This window comes from Gopherus evgoodei, chromosome 16 (genome assembly GCF_007399415.2).
Source record: "Gopherus evgoodei ecotype Sinaloan lineage chromosome 16, rGopEvg1_v1.p, whole genome shotgun sequence".
Classification (NCBI taxonomy): domain Eukaryota; kingdom Metazoa; phylum Chordata; order Testudines; family Testudinidae; genus Gopherus; species Gopherus evgoodei.
In genome coordinates this window covers 6,140,564-6,156,401 of record NC_044337.1, presented here as the reverse complement: position 1 = coordinate 6,156,401, position 15,838 = coordinate 6,140,564, and the positions used below count along the sequence as shown (strand labels likewise).

The following is a 15,838-nucleotide window of genomic DNA, read 5'->3' as shown; positions in this document are numbered from 1 at the left end:
CTTCAACCAATTCAACCTATTGCATATTTTCTCTACAAAATCATTTGCTCACTCTTAAGTAAGAATTCTTATGCATGCATAGACCCAAATTCTGCCTGAGTTAGAATCAGAGAATAGAATCATAGAATATCAGGGTTGGAAGGGACCTCAGGAGGTATCTAGTCCAACCCCCTGCTCACAGCAGGACCAATCCCCAACTACATCATCCCAGCCAGGGCTTTGTCAAGCATGATCTTAAAAACCCTCTATGGATGGATATTCCACCACTTCCTTAGGCAACCACATCTATTCCTGACAGATTCAAGACTATGAGCTAAGATCATCAGTAAAGACTCAGGAGTTCAAGCTTCCTGGAGTGGGTGAGTTTCCTCATTTTCTCTCTCTGTTTCCTTTTCTAACTCAGGTATTAAACTGTAAAAATATAACTTACTTTGTTTAGGCTCTCCTTGTGATGTAAAGATGGGGATAGGGACATGCTACATCTGGGACAAATAAAGGTGTCAGCTTGAAAGTGCTGTTTGACTCATTCCATTGGGCACACAATGAGTACATTGATCGAGTTACACAACCAGCCCCCTCCAGAAAAGTAGAATTATCAGGGGGAAAACCCAGACAAGTAACCCCAATAAATGAGCATACCCCAAGTAATGGGCAAATCTGGTAAAAGTACAGAAATACTAAAGGTATTCCTGGCTAACTGCCTGAAAAATAAAGAATCTTTACAATAACTGTATAATCATTTCTTAAATGGTTTGCATGCCTGTAATCATGGTGATTTCTTTATTGCTCCCAATTTCTATATTGTTTATCTGTGTGATTTTTTTTTTTTATTTTCTTAGGCTGATATATAAGTAATTTTTGTGTGTAAAACAATTTAGATGATGGGATCTAATTTCTTAGATAATCAAGTAACATTATGTTAGGATTGATTAGTTTAATTACATTAAAACGATTGATTAAAGACATTGCTGAGAATGAGGTGATACTGATATGTGTATGTTATAGGGGTTTCTCTATTTCAGATTCTTCAGATTTCCAGACAACTATTTTCTCCCAAAAAGTTGCACCAAGCAAAAAATTACCTCAATACACATAATGGCAAGTAAGTAGAATTTTTCCATGTGTTCCCATGGAGGGGAGGGCTAGCTCAGTGTTTTGAGCATTGGCCTGCTAAAGCCAGGGTTGTGAGCCTAATCCTTAAGGGGACCATTTATGGATGATGGCAAAAAAAAAAAAAAAAAAAAAAAAAGCAAGACCAAAAAAAACTGTCAGGGACAGTACTTGGTCCTGATAGTGAAGGCAGGGGACTGGACTCAATGACCTAGTTCTGTGACATAAGTATATCCCCATATATTATTAAATATTACATATTTTTTCAAAACCCATTATCTTCAAGCAACTCTGCTTGTTTTTTTAATTGACATTTTTTTGCTGTTACATTTACTGTCCTGAGTCACTATGTCTATACATTGTTACAATCTTGTAGTGATCTCCTTATCTCTGATAACATTCACTCTTCATTGAGCGAATACAGCCAAAATTTGCAAGCCACAGATATTTCAGAATTATGCACATGCCTGCAATTTATTTATGTCTGTCATGTCACTGGCCTATGAATGATGTATTGTTGATTTAGGTTTACCCTGCTTATGGGTTTGCAATGTACATCGCTTACCTTCTAACTCAACTTTGAGTCTTATATGCATTGATATGCCATGTTTGCACTTAAGTAACTGCTTTCTCTTGTAAACAATTCTCAGGGAAATCTTTTGAAGAAAAAATTGCAAATGTTTTGGCATACATAAGGAGTAGCACATATCCTGAAGGAATGAATAAAGCAGGCAGACTGAACCTGCATCGATATGCTGTCAACTTTTCATTGGAAGGTAAGGAATATTTGTTTTAAGATAGTACTGACACATAACACAGGAAACTTCAGCCTGTAAATGATGGTCATGATGTCCCAACACTGGGATTATTTGGAGTGTTAACCTTACCTTCAATGGGACTGGAATTTGGATCTCTATTTTTATTAAAATTTTCCAGAAAATCTGTCTATGCCAGTGGTGCAACAAAAGGAGTGTGCTGTGCAGTTGTGTGAGAAATGAGTCTAAATTTTATTTTTAAAAAAACTGATTACTTTGTTTCATTTCTTAATTATGTTATCCGGTCTGCTGCAAGCACCACCAACAATCACTATATGTTCAATGAGCAAAAACTTCTAACTATACACCAGGGCCGCCCAGAGGATTCTGGGGCCTGTGGTCTCTGGTGGCAGGGGGCCCTGCTTCAGCAGTAATTCAGCTGTGGGGCGTCCCTCTGCCCTGGAGGAAGGACCCCCCCACTGGCGAAGACCAAGAGTGGAAGAAGCTCTGGTGGCCCGGGCCCCTCGAGAGTTTTCCAGGGCACAAGGAGCAAGTGAAGGACCCCGCTTCAGGGGCCCTGAAAAACTCTCGTGGGGGCCCGTGTGGGGCCCAGGGCAAATTGCCCCACTTGCCCCTCCCTCTGGGCAGCCCTGCTATACACTGAAATTTCCCTCTTGTACTCAAGGCATTATGAACCAGACTGTATATAGATGTCTTTGATAGGCATATGCCTTTTAATTAATTAATGGTTTTGCCAATAACCACTTATATCTTAAGTTAAACACTTTTCCCACACCCCAGCCCTGGCAGAAGCCACAAGGCAGCAGGGGAAGCCCCTATGCCTGACCCCATCTCCAGGAGACGTGCCTTGTGGGGCAGGAAACTCCGCAGCACCCTGCTCTTAATCCCCTAAAGAACCACAGGATCCAGAACTCCACCACGGCCCTGGGACTGGAGGAGCTCTCACTCCCTGGTATAGCTGTGACACAGGGACAGAGCTTCTCCAGTCCTGATGCTGTGTGGGACAGCAGGGTGGGTGGGAAATGAGCCAAGGAGTTGTGGGCCCGGCAAAATGGTGGGGAGCCCAGGTGTAACATGGCTGCGATCCTGGGGAAGAGGACGAAAGGGATAAGGCCATAGGTGGTGTAGCCAGTGGACAGGGTGGGTAGGGGCCCAACAATTGCTCTGTCCCAGGGCCCAGATAAACTTTAATCATCCTCTGTGCTCTATCTTCTATGATCAACAGAGGGGAGATTGTTCCATTCAGCAAAAGGAAGAAAGGTTGTCATTGTGCATACCATGAAAGAAGCCCTGCAGCTCTTTAAAAGGTATCATGACAGTCCAGAGGGTGGACATCTAGGAATATTCAAAACCAGGAATGCGCTGACATCAAAATACTAATGGCCAGGGATGACAAAAGACATTGCCAATTGGGTATGTAAAGTAATGAAACAAAATGCTGATGCATGGTATTTACAATTGAAATAGAAGTTCAAAATTAATGAAAGAAATATAAAAGTATATTTGGTGTGCAAATGTGAACTCTGTTCCCCTGTGATACTATTTCCATAACGAAATGTTCATGTCATCATATTGTTCCATCAAAAACAGGTTGCACAGTGTCTGACTTGCCAGAAAGAGGGAAAGCAATCAAAGCTGGATAGCACCTTGAAAAGCATAGAGGTGAATTTTTGAATCAGACACGTTATTGTTTATCATTATCCATGGTTATTTCTGCAATACAATGAGGGTCTGATTTTGAAACAAGTCCAATGCATGTAAGTGGCACAGCATAGTGCAGCAATTACCTCTAATACGCCTTCGCACTGGCTGGGGATATTTCTTCTGCTTTACTCTGGTATTGTTTTCAATCACTCATTCCTGTACTTCTTTTTGTTTGTTTATTCTTTCTTTCTTTTTCTTCTGCATTTAAAAGTGGGCTTTCATTTGGATTCTATGGCTGTTTTAACCATATTACATTGTGTACTCTGCTTCTGACATAAGGGTTCATTGAGAACATTTAGTAATAAACATGTGAAGTATGACTGTAACTGGTACCCTTCTATGTAGGTCACTCGGATCTGGGAATTGGTGGGAATGGATTTAATAGGACCGTTACCAGTAACAAAGGATGGATACCAGTATATACTTACAGCCATAGATTATCTTTCAAGATGGGTGGAAGCCTTTCCACTTAGAAATAAGTCATCATTTGAGGTGGTACAGATCATGTTCAGCATGATTCTTCGACGTGGATGCCCACAGCGGATACTGACAGATCGTGGTGCAGAATTCAATAATAAGGTAATAATTTCTTTTTTGCTGGTTATTTGTACTATGTACTCAAACTCACTGTCAGGTCACCCATAGATCTCAAACAATCACCATCTTTTCTTTTTATATATATAAACTGCTGTTGGTCACCATCAGTGTTGCTATAAAATTATTTTTCTTCATATCTAACAAAGAAATGAACAACTACTTGTTTCCAAAACAAATATGAGAAGACAGCTATTCCTGTTGCTAATTACACATAAAAGTAGTGGCCCATAAGCAAAGGAACATTCCTCTACACAAGTCTATATGTATGTTTATGGTGTAACTTTTTTTCTTTCAGCTTAACTTGTATGTTTGTAATAAATTGGGAATAGAACGTAGCTTCACCAGTCCGTACCACCCACAAACCAATGGCTTGGCTGAAAACGCTAATAAATCCATAAAAAGATAAGTGAACGGTGGGAATCGTACAGTAATAATGGCAAGTAGAATGTGCTATACTAGAAGATGCAACTCACAAAAAAATCTTCAAAAGCAATGTGTTACATGGAAATCTTTTTCATTATGTATTACACCTTTTTGATTGTGTATGATCTGTTTCAAACAAGACCGTACATGTGACTTTCTTTTCTTAAACAATCAAATCAATGTGCCTTTGTTACAGAGCACTGCAGAAGATGGTTGATAACAATGGGAGTAATTGGGATAAATTACTTGAACCCATTTTGTTTTCTTTGTGAACTAAAATACATGCAACAACAAAAATTTCACCTTTCCGACTAATGTTTTGTGATGACGCAGTGTTTCCAGAAGATGTCTTAGATAATTACACGGTAAGTGTATGTTATTCCCAGCACCTTTCATGTACATATGGCATTCTGTGTGCCTTCATTTTACAAATACAACCACTTCTCCATTTGTTTACAAAGATCCCAGATCTGAATATGTTTGGGGAAGATTTCTGCAAAGAGTACAGCATGAATATGAAATCGAGACATGACGCTGACATTGCGCTGGCCCTAAGTAACATTGCTAAAGCACAAGAAAAACAACAAAGACATTATGCTAAAAGAAAGACTTCTAAATATGGGGAAATAACATTTGAAGTTGGGGACTCTGTTCTGTTACTGAATGCTAGACAGAGAATAAGAAAAGGAGGAGTATTGGAATCAAAATATCGGGGACCATACAAAATTATGAGTGTTGAAGGTAAGAGAGTGAAATTACAAACCATCTCAGGGAAACAGTTAGGAACCATGTACAGTATTGCATACTTAAAACCAGTAAAAGAGCCAACAACATTAGCTGCTGAAAGCACATCAGAGGGAAAAACTGGAACTGAAATTGGAGTTGGTGACACTGAACCAGAAACACCCACGGAAGAGATTAGAGAAGTGGATGGCACTGTATCTCATGACAGCAAAGTGGAAAACATAGAGGTCACAGCAATAGAAAAAGAGGAATATATAGGGCAAGATGTGTCAAACAATGATACAAGTGATGCTGATGACAGTTTTGATGACATGCTTACAGAGGAAGTGGAAGACAAGCAATGGCTTCTGAAAGGTAATTGGATACCGCACCTTTCTTAAACACATTAACATACTTTATAACTTGAACTATATTAAAGGTTTTCATGTACAAAGTGGCGGCATTGACAGTATTAAAGCAGAGAAAAAGGAAACTGTATTACCATGCATGTAATACGTGTTAATATTTTTTTCCTAGTAAAATTGGTAATGACCAGCAAACACACAGAGAGACTGGAGGCCAAAGTGAGAAACTTAAAATTGTATGGCTCTTCATTTCATTGCCTGAAACCGAGAAGCTGGATAAGTGATGAGGTACATTTAAGTACCACTAAACATGTATTTGTTGATGTGATTGATTACTCAAATACCATCGTAATTGTGCTTTTCTTCCATCATGTGTTGTAGGTTATTGATGCATTTTTGAGCTGTGTAGTTGAGAAAGCAGATGGAAAGGTAGGCTAGTTACTGTGATACATGACACAATACACTGATGCACTAAGTAAACAATCACGGGAATATGTGGCACAACATATTTAAGTCCAAATGCCCTTGAAATATCAACAGACACCTGAAATTTCAACATTTCTGTGTATATACTGCTGCCAAACATTTACTAAAATGTATTTGGAGGTGCATATCGGACATACAATAGAAGGCCACATTAGTTCTGCTGTACAGTTCAGTGGGTCCATTAACTGAACACAAGTATGCGAACAGCTTAGTCACTTTTTAAAGGAAGTAAGACAGAGCACATTGATTACAAATCATTTTGTTTTTATAGGAGTCTCTTACATATATGTATCTGATTTGTAACACTAAGGATCCATTTCATGTCTGTCTATATTAAATTCATTATGTTCTTGACGTGCCATAATTATTAATGCAGTAATAGCTTTGTTGACTGTCAACAGGTACAAGCCATCTCATCAGTAGTTTCCACTGCCATTCTCTCAGGCAGAGCTACACAAATGAAAGTGAAGGTAAATGTTAAAACACTTTCATACATAAAATGAAAAAAGAACAATTTCAGTCACTGAGTTAAACACAGTGTGACAGCAAATACAATGATATGTTTGATGTGGGGGAATAGTCTAATAGTAACACATGTAATGAATTTGGGAAATACAGTATAATGTATATTTCATGGTTTGCCTCACTGGAAACTATAATTACATTTCTAATTTCTTTTAAATAAAAACAGAGTGAATTACTTCAAAATGATATATTACTGCTTCCTTACCACACGCCAGGTCATTAGGTTCTTGCGGTAAGATGTTTTGTATTGTGCTTCTGGATTATGGGCAATAAATGTGGCGATAAATAAGAGATTTGTAACACAACTATCGTAGTGGTGATATAATTTCCCGTGCTGCAGGTTTTCTGGGAGTTCAGTGCATGCAAAGGAAAGTGGAATGTGATTGTTAAAAATAAATTGATACTGTCAATTTACATTGTTCATGTAACATGGAAGAATACATTCTGCAAAGAGTTGATTGATTTCACAATAGGCTTATATGTTGTGTGTTACTGTTACATTACAAACGATAATATGTTAATTGCATACTGATTGTTGATAAATTAGCATAAATTTTTTGAAATAATCACATTACTAATACATTTTATGAATATATTTAAACTTACAAATAGCCTTGATGAAAAAAAAGGAATTGTTAATAATTGACCCCTTGTGTGATGAGATCAGATATGAAAGAACATGCCTGAGGAATTGGAGGTGATTTATTAGATACTTACTTTCACAGTGGACACTAACTGTTCCACTGAAATTTTTTTTAAAGGGAATGTTACCATAATGGGAATAATGTCTTCCTATTAGCTACAAATGAAAATTGAAACAGCATGAACTTGTACTGAATGTGCTTAATAATGGACTTTGAGTGAACTTGTGTGATGTGACTCTGGGGACCGACTTCACAGAATGTGGACACACATGAAACAGTAGCATGTTGCATGATTGAGAATGTGTTATTATCAACATGGGGCACAGCAACTCAGGTGACACACTGTGTAAGTGTAAGACAATAATATTAAAACAAGTGTGTCTATATGTGAGCAATAAGTCATTTCAATGACTAAGTAAAAAGCGAGAGAATGGATTTTTATCTATGTCCAGAAACCAGAGTGGGAAAAAAAGGAAAGCAAAGCTCATTTATGCAGTCTGCTAATGTACTCTCTAACAATTTCAGAAACTTCATCAAACGATTAACTAGTAAATCCTCATCTGATTGGCACAGTAAAATTGTGCAGCATCCCAGACAAAGTGATGGCCACAACTGTGGACCACTCATCTTAAAGGTATTGAATACCAAATTGGCATTATTATTGGTTATGTATGTTTAATTATCCATGTTGAAAGTAAATGCCAGAGATTACCAGTGGGCACTGCACTAGTGTCCTTGCCAAGGTGGATGGGGGTGGGCTTGTGGCCACAAGAAGGGATGGATTCTCCAGTGGCAGGTGCGGCGCTGGGGGACCAGATTCTACCATCCAGCCCTTCCTGACAGCTGCTGTTGCAGTGGCCAGGAGCACCAGGCCCTTGTAAATCACTGTAACCCAGAGCCCCTTTTGGTCCCCCACAGTAGGCAGCCCTGCCAGGAGCATTTAACAGCATTGCCGGACCCTATGGCAGGGCCGCAGATGCGGGGGGGAGGGGATAAAGGGGGCAGTGCTGTTAAAGCATAAAGCACTGCCACATCGGACGTGTAACGTCAGCCATGTATGGTCTGGAACCAGTGGCCAATTCTTACCGGTACACTGGACCAGCCCACTGTCCCCTATGGTAAGTACGAGGTTTATTCTAAATTTCAGTGTTGTTAGTTTGCAGAAACATATTTGCCGCACAAAGACATCAGTACGGTGGAAACAACACAGAAGGCTAATACTGCGTTTAGAAGACATATAGCAATTCTCTAATGAAGGAGTCAGGTAATTACTTTCTACCATGTATTGTGGACTCATTAGGCACATGTGAGGATAACATGAAGAGTGGAATTTTGTCACATAACAGACAGTTATCTTAATACCCCTAAAGTGGGATATCTCGCAGGTTTGGTTCTGTAATGGTGTCTATGAATCAATAATATCTTTAAGTACACAAACATTTTAATGGGGTGAATGATTGCTATTGATCGACCAGTTAAATGAAATTTGAATTTTTAGATACAGGTGTAGTAAAGTTAAAATCTGAAAAATATATTCCCAAAAAAGGAAAAGATATGTGTTCAAACCATTGACTGGATTACAATATTGACAATTAATAAATCAAGATTAGCATTTTCAGTGTTGGTCATAACGTATTCATCATTTCGTAATGCTATATTTATTTTTAAGAACGCGTGGAGAACTACTGCATATACTGCAACCTTATGGACTGTGAAAAAGAAAGTGAGGATTGCACGATGGTAAGAAACATAGGATTACATGAGAAATATATGCCATAAACTGCATAAGGATCAGAGGGTAGCCGTGTTAGTCTGGATCTGTAAAAGCAGCAAAGAATCCTGTGGCACCTTATAGACTAACAGACGTTTTGGAGCATGAGCTTTCGTGGGTGAATACCCACGACATGCATCTGAGGAAGTGGGTATTCACCCACGAAAGCTCATGCTCCAAAACGTCTGTTAGTCTATAAGGTGCCACAGGATTCTTTGCTGCTTTTGCATAAGGATCATGATCCTTGTAAAAATTCCACAACATTAAACATTTTCTTCATGTCGATAGTTATATATTAGGTAATGTTCACATGTGGAAGGAATAGGATGAGTGAATGCAAAGTATGTATAACATAACTTCTGTGATTTCATTTCTTAATTGTTACTTATCAAAGGTCCAGTGTGATTCTTGCAAGAGGTGGGCACATATACCATGCATTAGAGAAGGAACCAATCAAGAAAACCTGACATATGAGAAGGAGTACAACTGCAAGACATGTGCATAGTTCACTTCATTACAAAAAAAAAAAAAGGCAATAAAGAAAACCCATTGTTTAACTGCCTCTTGTTCAAAACATAATGCAACCCAAAGAAATATATTTCTACGTATACATCAGATTAAAATAAATGTTTTTGATGTTAAATATATTTTTCTCTCTATTTCTGTCCATATATATAATGCAAACTATAACACTGTAAAAGTAATTTTAAAAAATGAAAGTGGTATCATCATAGGCATGCTCCATACCCCCAAACCTTACTTCCCTTTACACGTATTCACACACAAAAAAGCGAAAGAGCGTGCCTCAATCATCCAATAAGTCAATTTGGCCCATTAGCCAGGAAGAAGCAGATCCTGAGTGTTTTCAACCACAGACTCCATCCCTCCCGATTTGCATCCCCGGACCAGTGACAGGTACATAGGCAGCCATGTCATTGGAACTAAGCAAGGAGGAAGCCAGTGGAAACAATGAAAAGGGCACTCTGGTTATCACCCTGGGGTCAGGGGTGTGCCCTGTACCCCCAAGCCTTACTTCCCTTTACACGTATTCACACACAAAAAAGCGAAAGAGCGTGCCTCGATCACCCAATAGGTCAATTTGGCACATTAGCCAGGAGGAAGCAGATCGTGAGTGTTTTCGACCACAAACTCCATCCCTCCCGATTTGCAACCCCATGGACCAGTGCAGGAAGCAGATCGTGAGTGTTTTCCACCACAAACTCCATCCCTCCCGATTTGCAACATCATGGACCAGGCGGCAGCAATTCTTGAACAGGAGCACAGATGGTTTCCTTATGTGGCAGAAACTGAAGCTAGTTGGAAAACGGGAGGGTTGCTCAAAGTGATGTTACACCGGCCCTAGGGGCTCAGTCCTGCACTGTGTGGACCTCCCCACCAAGGGGTGTTCTTAAGGCAGGTTAAAGTAGCAGCGAAGGCACAGCCAGGGGGCCTGTAACTGGGGCTAGCAGCTGCAGGCCAACCCCCGGCTGCCCCACTGCCGCACGCAGGCTCATCCTGGGACAAGAGAGCCAAGAAGGGCGACTGGCTGCCCCAGCGCAGCGCCATCGCTGCCTGCCAAGCCCGGCGGGACACGGGGCCCTGCTAAGGGCAACTGGGAGCTCAAAGGGGAGCGAGCGAGTGCCTGGGCCCCCACCTGGCCAGGCCCCAGCCCCGGGGCGCAGCGCGCACAGCCCGGCTCAGCAGCAGCCCCGGCCGCCGCCGTGTCTCAGCCCGAGCGGCAGGAGGAGCCGTGGGCCGATCACCTGCGCCCTCTCCCGCAGCGTCCGGGCTCCTGGCCCGTCTCAGCCCCCGGGCAGCGCGCCAGGAAGGAGGAGGAAGCCCCGCCTGCTAATGCAGCAGCCCCAGCCCCAGCCCGGCGGGCTCCAGTTCTGCGAGGGCCGAGCACCATGGCCAGGAAGGTGATCGCGGTGCTGCTGCTGCTCTGCTTCATCGGCGTGGTGGGCATCCTGCTGCTGTGCCTGCCCACCAAGGACCTGCGGGAGCCGCCGGGCTTCAAGGTGAGCGGGGGCCACCCAGAGTGTGGAGAACACGGGGGAGCCCGGGGCCAGCCAGGGCCGGGAGCCAGGGGAGCCCAGAGCCCGCGGCCAGGGCCGGGCAGAGCCGGAAACCAGGGGCGCCCAGAGCCCCGGGGCCAGGCAGAGCTGGGAGCCAGGAGCAGCCAGAGCACGGGGCCAGCAGAGCCGGGAGCCAGGAGTGCCCAGGGACAGCCGGGGCCAGGGGCAGCAGAGCCGGGAGCCAGGGGCAGCCAGAGCCCCGGGGCCAGCAGAGCCGGGAGCCAGGGGCAGCCAGAGCCCCGGGGCCAGCAGAGCCGGGAGCCAGGGGCAGCCAGAGCCCCGGGGCCAGGCAGAGCCGGGAGCCAGGAGTGCCCAGAGCCCAGGGGCAGCCGGGGCCGGGGCCAGCGCCAGCAGAGCCGGGAGCCAGGGGCAGCCAGAGCCCCGGGGCCACGCAGAGACGGGAGCCAGGAGTGCCCAGAGCCCAGGGGCAGCCGGGGCCAGGGCCAGCAGAGCCGGGAGCCAGGGGCAGCCAGAGCCCCGGGGCCAGGCAGAGCCGGGAGCCAGGGGCAGCCAGAGCCCCGGGGCCAGGCAGAGCCGGGAGCCAGGAGTGCCCGGAGCCCAGGGGCAGCCGGGACCGGGGCCAGCGCCAGCAGAGCCGGGAGCCAGGGGCAGCCAGAGCCCCAGGGCCGGGCAGAGCCGGGAGATGCTGGCTCAGGGATGCCCAGTGCAGAGGAGCCGTCCTGTCCCCCTGCAGCAGCCAAGTGAACTCAAAGGCAGCACAGCGAGCGCCCGCGTAACGCTGAGCTCGGGGCTCGTGGGGCGGTCCCTGCAAGCTCCCTTCCCTGTGAATGTTTTTATTTTCTTATTAAAAAATACATGACTAGAAAACTGTAGCGGGTTTAGCTGCAGTTCCCCTCTCTAGGAGCAGCTCTAGGAGCTTGATTTTTCCCGAGCTGAGCGCCCACTGTTGTGTGGAAGTCACTGCGAGCTGCGGACTTCGCCAGCCCCTGGGCAGAGCCAGCCCCGTCTGAAAGAAAAACGGGCTGGGTTATTCTTGCAGAAAATTTTGATTTTTTTTCCCTGCAAAAATTCAAAAACTGAACAATTTCAGGTGAAACCCCTCCCAAAATTTGATCCACCCCCCAAATCATCTGTTTTTTTTGTTCAAAATCTTTTGCGTTGGGAGTATTTGAGTTTTCCAATGAAAAATCTAAATTTTCCACAGAAAGCAGATCCTTTTTGTGGAAAATGTTTATTAGTCGAAAACCCAATTTTCCATCCAAAAACAGGTTTCTTGGAAAACTTTTGACCCGCCCAAGACTGATTTCAGGGATATGTTGCCTTTTCTGAAGATTTGTAGAGATCACTAAGATCAGTGGTTCAATACAGCTGTTAGGAGAGGCAAGGGTAGCACATTGCCAGCTGTTCATTTTAGAACTAGTAATTTCCTAGTAATTATTACCCCCTTGACAACATTGTGCTTGTGTTACAATCCAATCTCCCATCAGACCGGCAAACATAATGGCCAGATTCTCAGCTGGTGTAAATCATGCTAATGCCATCAGAATGAAGAGATGCTGATTGACGCCTGCCCCACATTCACTGTACTTTATATAGTTTTGAATGACTTGTGTCTCCTGCAGTTGATTCCTCACTGGGTCTTTCCCTTTAACAAACTGTATTAATAGTGATCAATATTTTATTTTGTCGCTAGGGCTTTGGGGAACTTTTCCCGAGGTTTCGCTACTGTTAGTGGCTTTTGAGTTTCTGAGCACTGCTGTGGTTCTGGTATCGTTGGGGGAACATGTATTAGCTTCTCAGACCTGCTCTTACCTTCCTTGTGCAGCTCCCAAAGCCAAAGGGAATTAGAGAGCCCAGGGAAGGCAGGATCTGGTCTCTGCCGGGTCATGCTTATTCTCGGAAGGGCTCCACTTTCCTTGAGGCATGATGACTAAAGCAGGGTTTTAGAAAATCAAAACTGAGTCAAGGCTTTGTGCTGTCCCTGGATCGAACAAGCGCATTCAGGATCCACTGGCAGTACGAGGCACAGATGATAAACTCTCTTTGTTCCTCTGTTGCTTTACGATACCTGCAGGCCCTGCTTTCTTTTCCCCCTCAAGTTGTGCCTAGCAGGCAGGGTACTCTGCCCAAAGGATGAAGTGCGTATGGGTGTTTGGTTTCTGGGGTTATGTTACTGGGGTACAGAGCATTTCTCCTTCACCTACAAGACTCTGTACAAGTTCTGTCTAGGCTGTGAGCTAGGGGGTTAATTCCCTGCTCGCGTACACATCCTTACACTAGCTTGGGTAGAAGCAGTGTAGCTGCTGTTGCATAGGAAGCAGCATTGCTGGCACCGTACAAGCCTCCTCCAGTTTCGGGCAGGTTTGTACATGGCATGGCTAAACCATGTCTCTGCTGCCAATGTGCCCCCATGCTATTTACACTGCTGCTAGCTCTCCGCACACTAGCGGCATGTGCACATGAGTACGAGCATCGCACCCCAACTCATAGTGGAGATGTAGCCTCAGTCCTTAGGCTCCTGAGTCTCATTTGTAAAAGTGACTTAGGCACTTAGGGTCACCTCCTCAAAGCTACTTAGACCCCGAACTCCCACTGACTTTCAGGGAGATGTAAACTCTTAAGGGTCAGATTATCAAAGCTATTCAGGACCCTAAAGATGCAGATAGGAACCTAGTGGGAGTTGCAGATGCGCCTCTTGGTGTCCTGAGCTGCCTAAACAGCTTTGAAAGTCTGGCTCAAAGTTACTTTGGAAAATGGCTCCTAGGTCACTTGAGTGCTTCTGAAAATGTTACTCCACAACCATAGTTGAGTCAGGGAACCCAGCTACAACACTGTTCAAAGCCGTAGTGTAAACGAGGCCTCACCATAACTTCCCCCCTTTGCTACAGCTTTGAAGTGCTCTGTAACTGGATCCCCTGCTGTAGCCTGGCTGGGGCCTAGGTCACTGGCTGAAATCTAGGTGTGGCTGGTGGACACTTAAGGATCTCACAGTGGTTTGAAGGCCCCTGGGTGAAGTGAGTTGATGGCCCCAGTCCAGTTCCTAAAAGACACACCTCCATGTCCCAAACACCCCCATTGCGACTGGCGCTGACCAGCGCCCTGGCGAGCAGCCACTTCCTGAATCAGCACGAGCCATCCTCTCTCCTGCCCCCAGCGTTGGCCCTGCCAGGTCGGGGTTGATGCACATTGGCAGGGGAGATGGCAGTGTGCTGCGCTTGCTGTGCCTGGCCTGTGGGGAAATGGAGCTTTTCAGTAGCTCTGAGTCTTCTTCCAGAGGGGAGTGGGGGATCTCCATCACTTTCAGAGACAATGGGGTGCCCACCCAGGAAACCAGATCGCTTCTGCGGCCCCCTTTGTGCAGATGCCCTTCATCACTCAGACAGGCCACTTGGCACCTGTCAAATGGAATCTGCCTGGGCTTTTATACTGTGCCCAGCACTTAGTGTGTGCCTAGCTGTCTATCCAAGTACTTACCTGAGCAGCTGTCAGTCTTCAGTGCTTTTATGCTCAGAGCATCCTGGGGTGGCTGGGCAGTGCTCTTACCCCCAGTTTACTGGTGGGGACTGTGAAAGTAGAATGAATTATATTGTAAAAATAAGAATAGGTTAAAGAAATGTTGTATGTACCTTTAAGCAGAGATGAGAAATGTTGAAATACAGGTGCCAGGAAAAGAAACATTAGGCATAAACAGTGGTGCTTATGGCAAACCATTAATAGAAGATCAGTAGTAGTAAGGAAATAAGATATGCATGCCTAGCCCAGGTAAACTTATCAGATTCTGCTTCCTTTGTTATCTTGTTAAGTTCTCGCCCTTTTGTCTGTATAAATAAGAGAGTTTGTGTCTTGCATGGTGCTCACATTATCTGGGTGTTATTAGCAGAGTGCTGTGCAAATAAAACAGAGTGCTCTGACAATCTGTGAGTCCTGAGTCTAACTTTGACAGGATCTGAGGCCCAGAGCAACTATGTGATTTTTGCCAGGTTCTGTCTGCACTGCACCTGGAGATGTGAATCCAGCTCAGGCAGACCTGCTCAGAGCAGTGTGGCTATGGCAGCAGGAGAGGCTAGCTGCCCCAAGTGCACTCCCAGCCAAGACCCCCACAGTGTGCTCAGGGCAGCCACCCCACCTGCAGCTCGCGGAATCACAGTGGTGCCTCTAGTGTGCATACATCTACCTGAGCTGGAAATCCCACCTCCAGCTGCAGTGTGGACATCCCCACAGAGAGTGCAGCAGAACAGGGGACTGGAACTTAGGTCTCCATGTCTCCAGCTGGTACCCTAATGGGAGAGCGTTACAGAGAGAGCGTAACTGTTCATTACCTGGTTTTAAACCCCTGCTTTCTCCCACCTCTCCTCTAAGGCAGTCATGACTTCGTTTCCCCTCCCCTCTCAGCACCCCACTTACTTGGGGCCTGACCCTGCGTTTCTTGCACACTCGGCTCTCAGAGAAGTTGGCAGCAGTTCCAAGTGCACAGATAATGCAGGAGCAGGCCCCTGATGTTTGCTATCTCTGTTTGCAACTTTCCCACAAGAAGTGCTGTGTGATGCCACGGCTGGAGAGCCCTGCCCTCAGGAGGGCAGTAGGTAAATACACCCGGCTAGAGAGATGGAAAAGAAATGAAGAAACTCCCTGAATCAGACTCACTGCTAGATAAAACCTTCCCCAAGTCTTCTGTGAG

General features: G+C 44.7%; 2 protein-coding genes and 1 long non-coding RNA gene across 6 annotated transcripts in view; all 3 read left to right on the top strand.

Annotated features, from left to right (window-relative positions):
• Positions 1-332: 332 nt before the first annotated feature.
• LOC115636155 lies at positions 333-3,181 on the top strand. 2 transcript variants are annotated; one of them, XR_003996839.1, is made up of 4 exons: positions 333-359; positions 1,006-1,102; positions 1,761-1,886; positions 3,112-3,181. It is a non-coding gene; the product is annotated as an uncharacterized LOC115636155 (long non-coding RNA). The 2 variants fall into 2 exon arrangements; XR_003996838.1 differs by lacking the exon at positions 333-359 and having other exon boundaries at positions 913-1,102.
• A 1,539-nt stretch (positions 3,182-4,720) lies between these two features.
• Positions 4,721-9,693, top strand: LOC115636238. Of its 3 annotated transcripts, XM_030536093.1 has the most exons (10): positions 4,721-4,975; positions 5,072-5,708; positions 5,871-5,986; positions 6,080-6,127; positions 6,586-6,654; positions 6,876-6,941; positions 7,879-7,987; positions 8,510-8,617; positions 9,023-9,093; positions 9,519-9,693. In XM_030536093.1, the coding sequence occupies exons 1-6, from the start codon at positions 4,925-4,927 to the stop codon at positions 6,930-6,932; spliced, it is 978 nt and encodes a 325-aa protein (XP_030391953.1). In that variant the 5' UTR covers positions 4,721-4,924; the 3' UTR covers positions 6,933-6,941; positions 7,879-7,987; positions 8,510-8,617; positions 9,023-9,093; positions 9,519-9,693. The 3 variants fall into 3 exon arrangements, with proteins under 3 accessions (XP_030391953.1, XP_030391951.1, XP_030391952.1); XM_030536091.1 differs by having other exon boundaries at positions 4,726-5,708; XM_030536092.1 differs by lacking the exon at positions 6,080-6,127 and having other exon boundaries at positions 4,727-5,708.
• A 1,183-nt stretch (positions 9,694-10,876) lies between these two features.
• ENTPD2 (ectonucleoside triphosphate diphosphohydrolase 2) overlaps positions 10,877-15,838 on the top strand; it is a 41,900-nt gene continuing 36,938 nt past the window's right edge. The window contains 1 exon segment of the mRNA XM_030535904.1: positions 10,877-11,142. Within this exon segment, the coding sequence (XP_030391764.1) occupies positions 11,032-11,142 (111 nt within the window). The 5' untranslated portion in view covers positions 10,877-11,031.

Bases quoted from the DNA above. Each gene is read 5' to 3' on its own strand.
- LOC115636238 (XM_030536091.1), top strand. From the start codon at position 4,925: ATGTTTTGTGATGACGCAGTGTTTCCAGAAGATGTCTTAGATAATTAC. The intron at 6,128-6,585 runs GTAGGCTAGTTA...GACTGTCAACAG, and splicing joins TTGAGAAAGCAGATGGAAAG to GTACAAGCCATCTCATCAGT. The intron at 6,655-6,875 runs GTAAATGTTAAA...AAATAAAAACAG, and splicing joins CTACACAAATGAAAGTGAAG to AGTGAATTACTTCAAAATGA.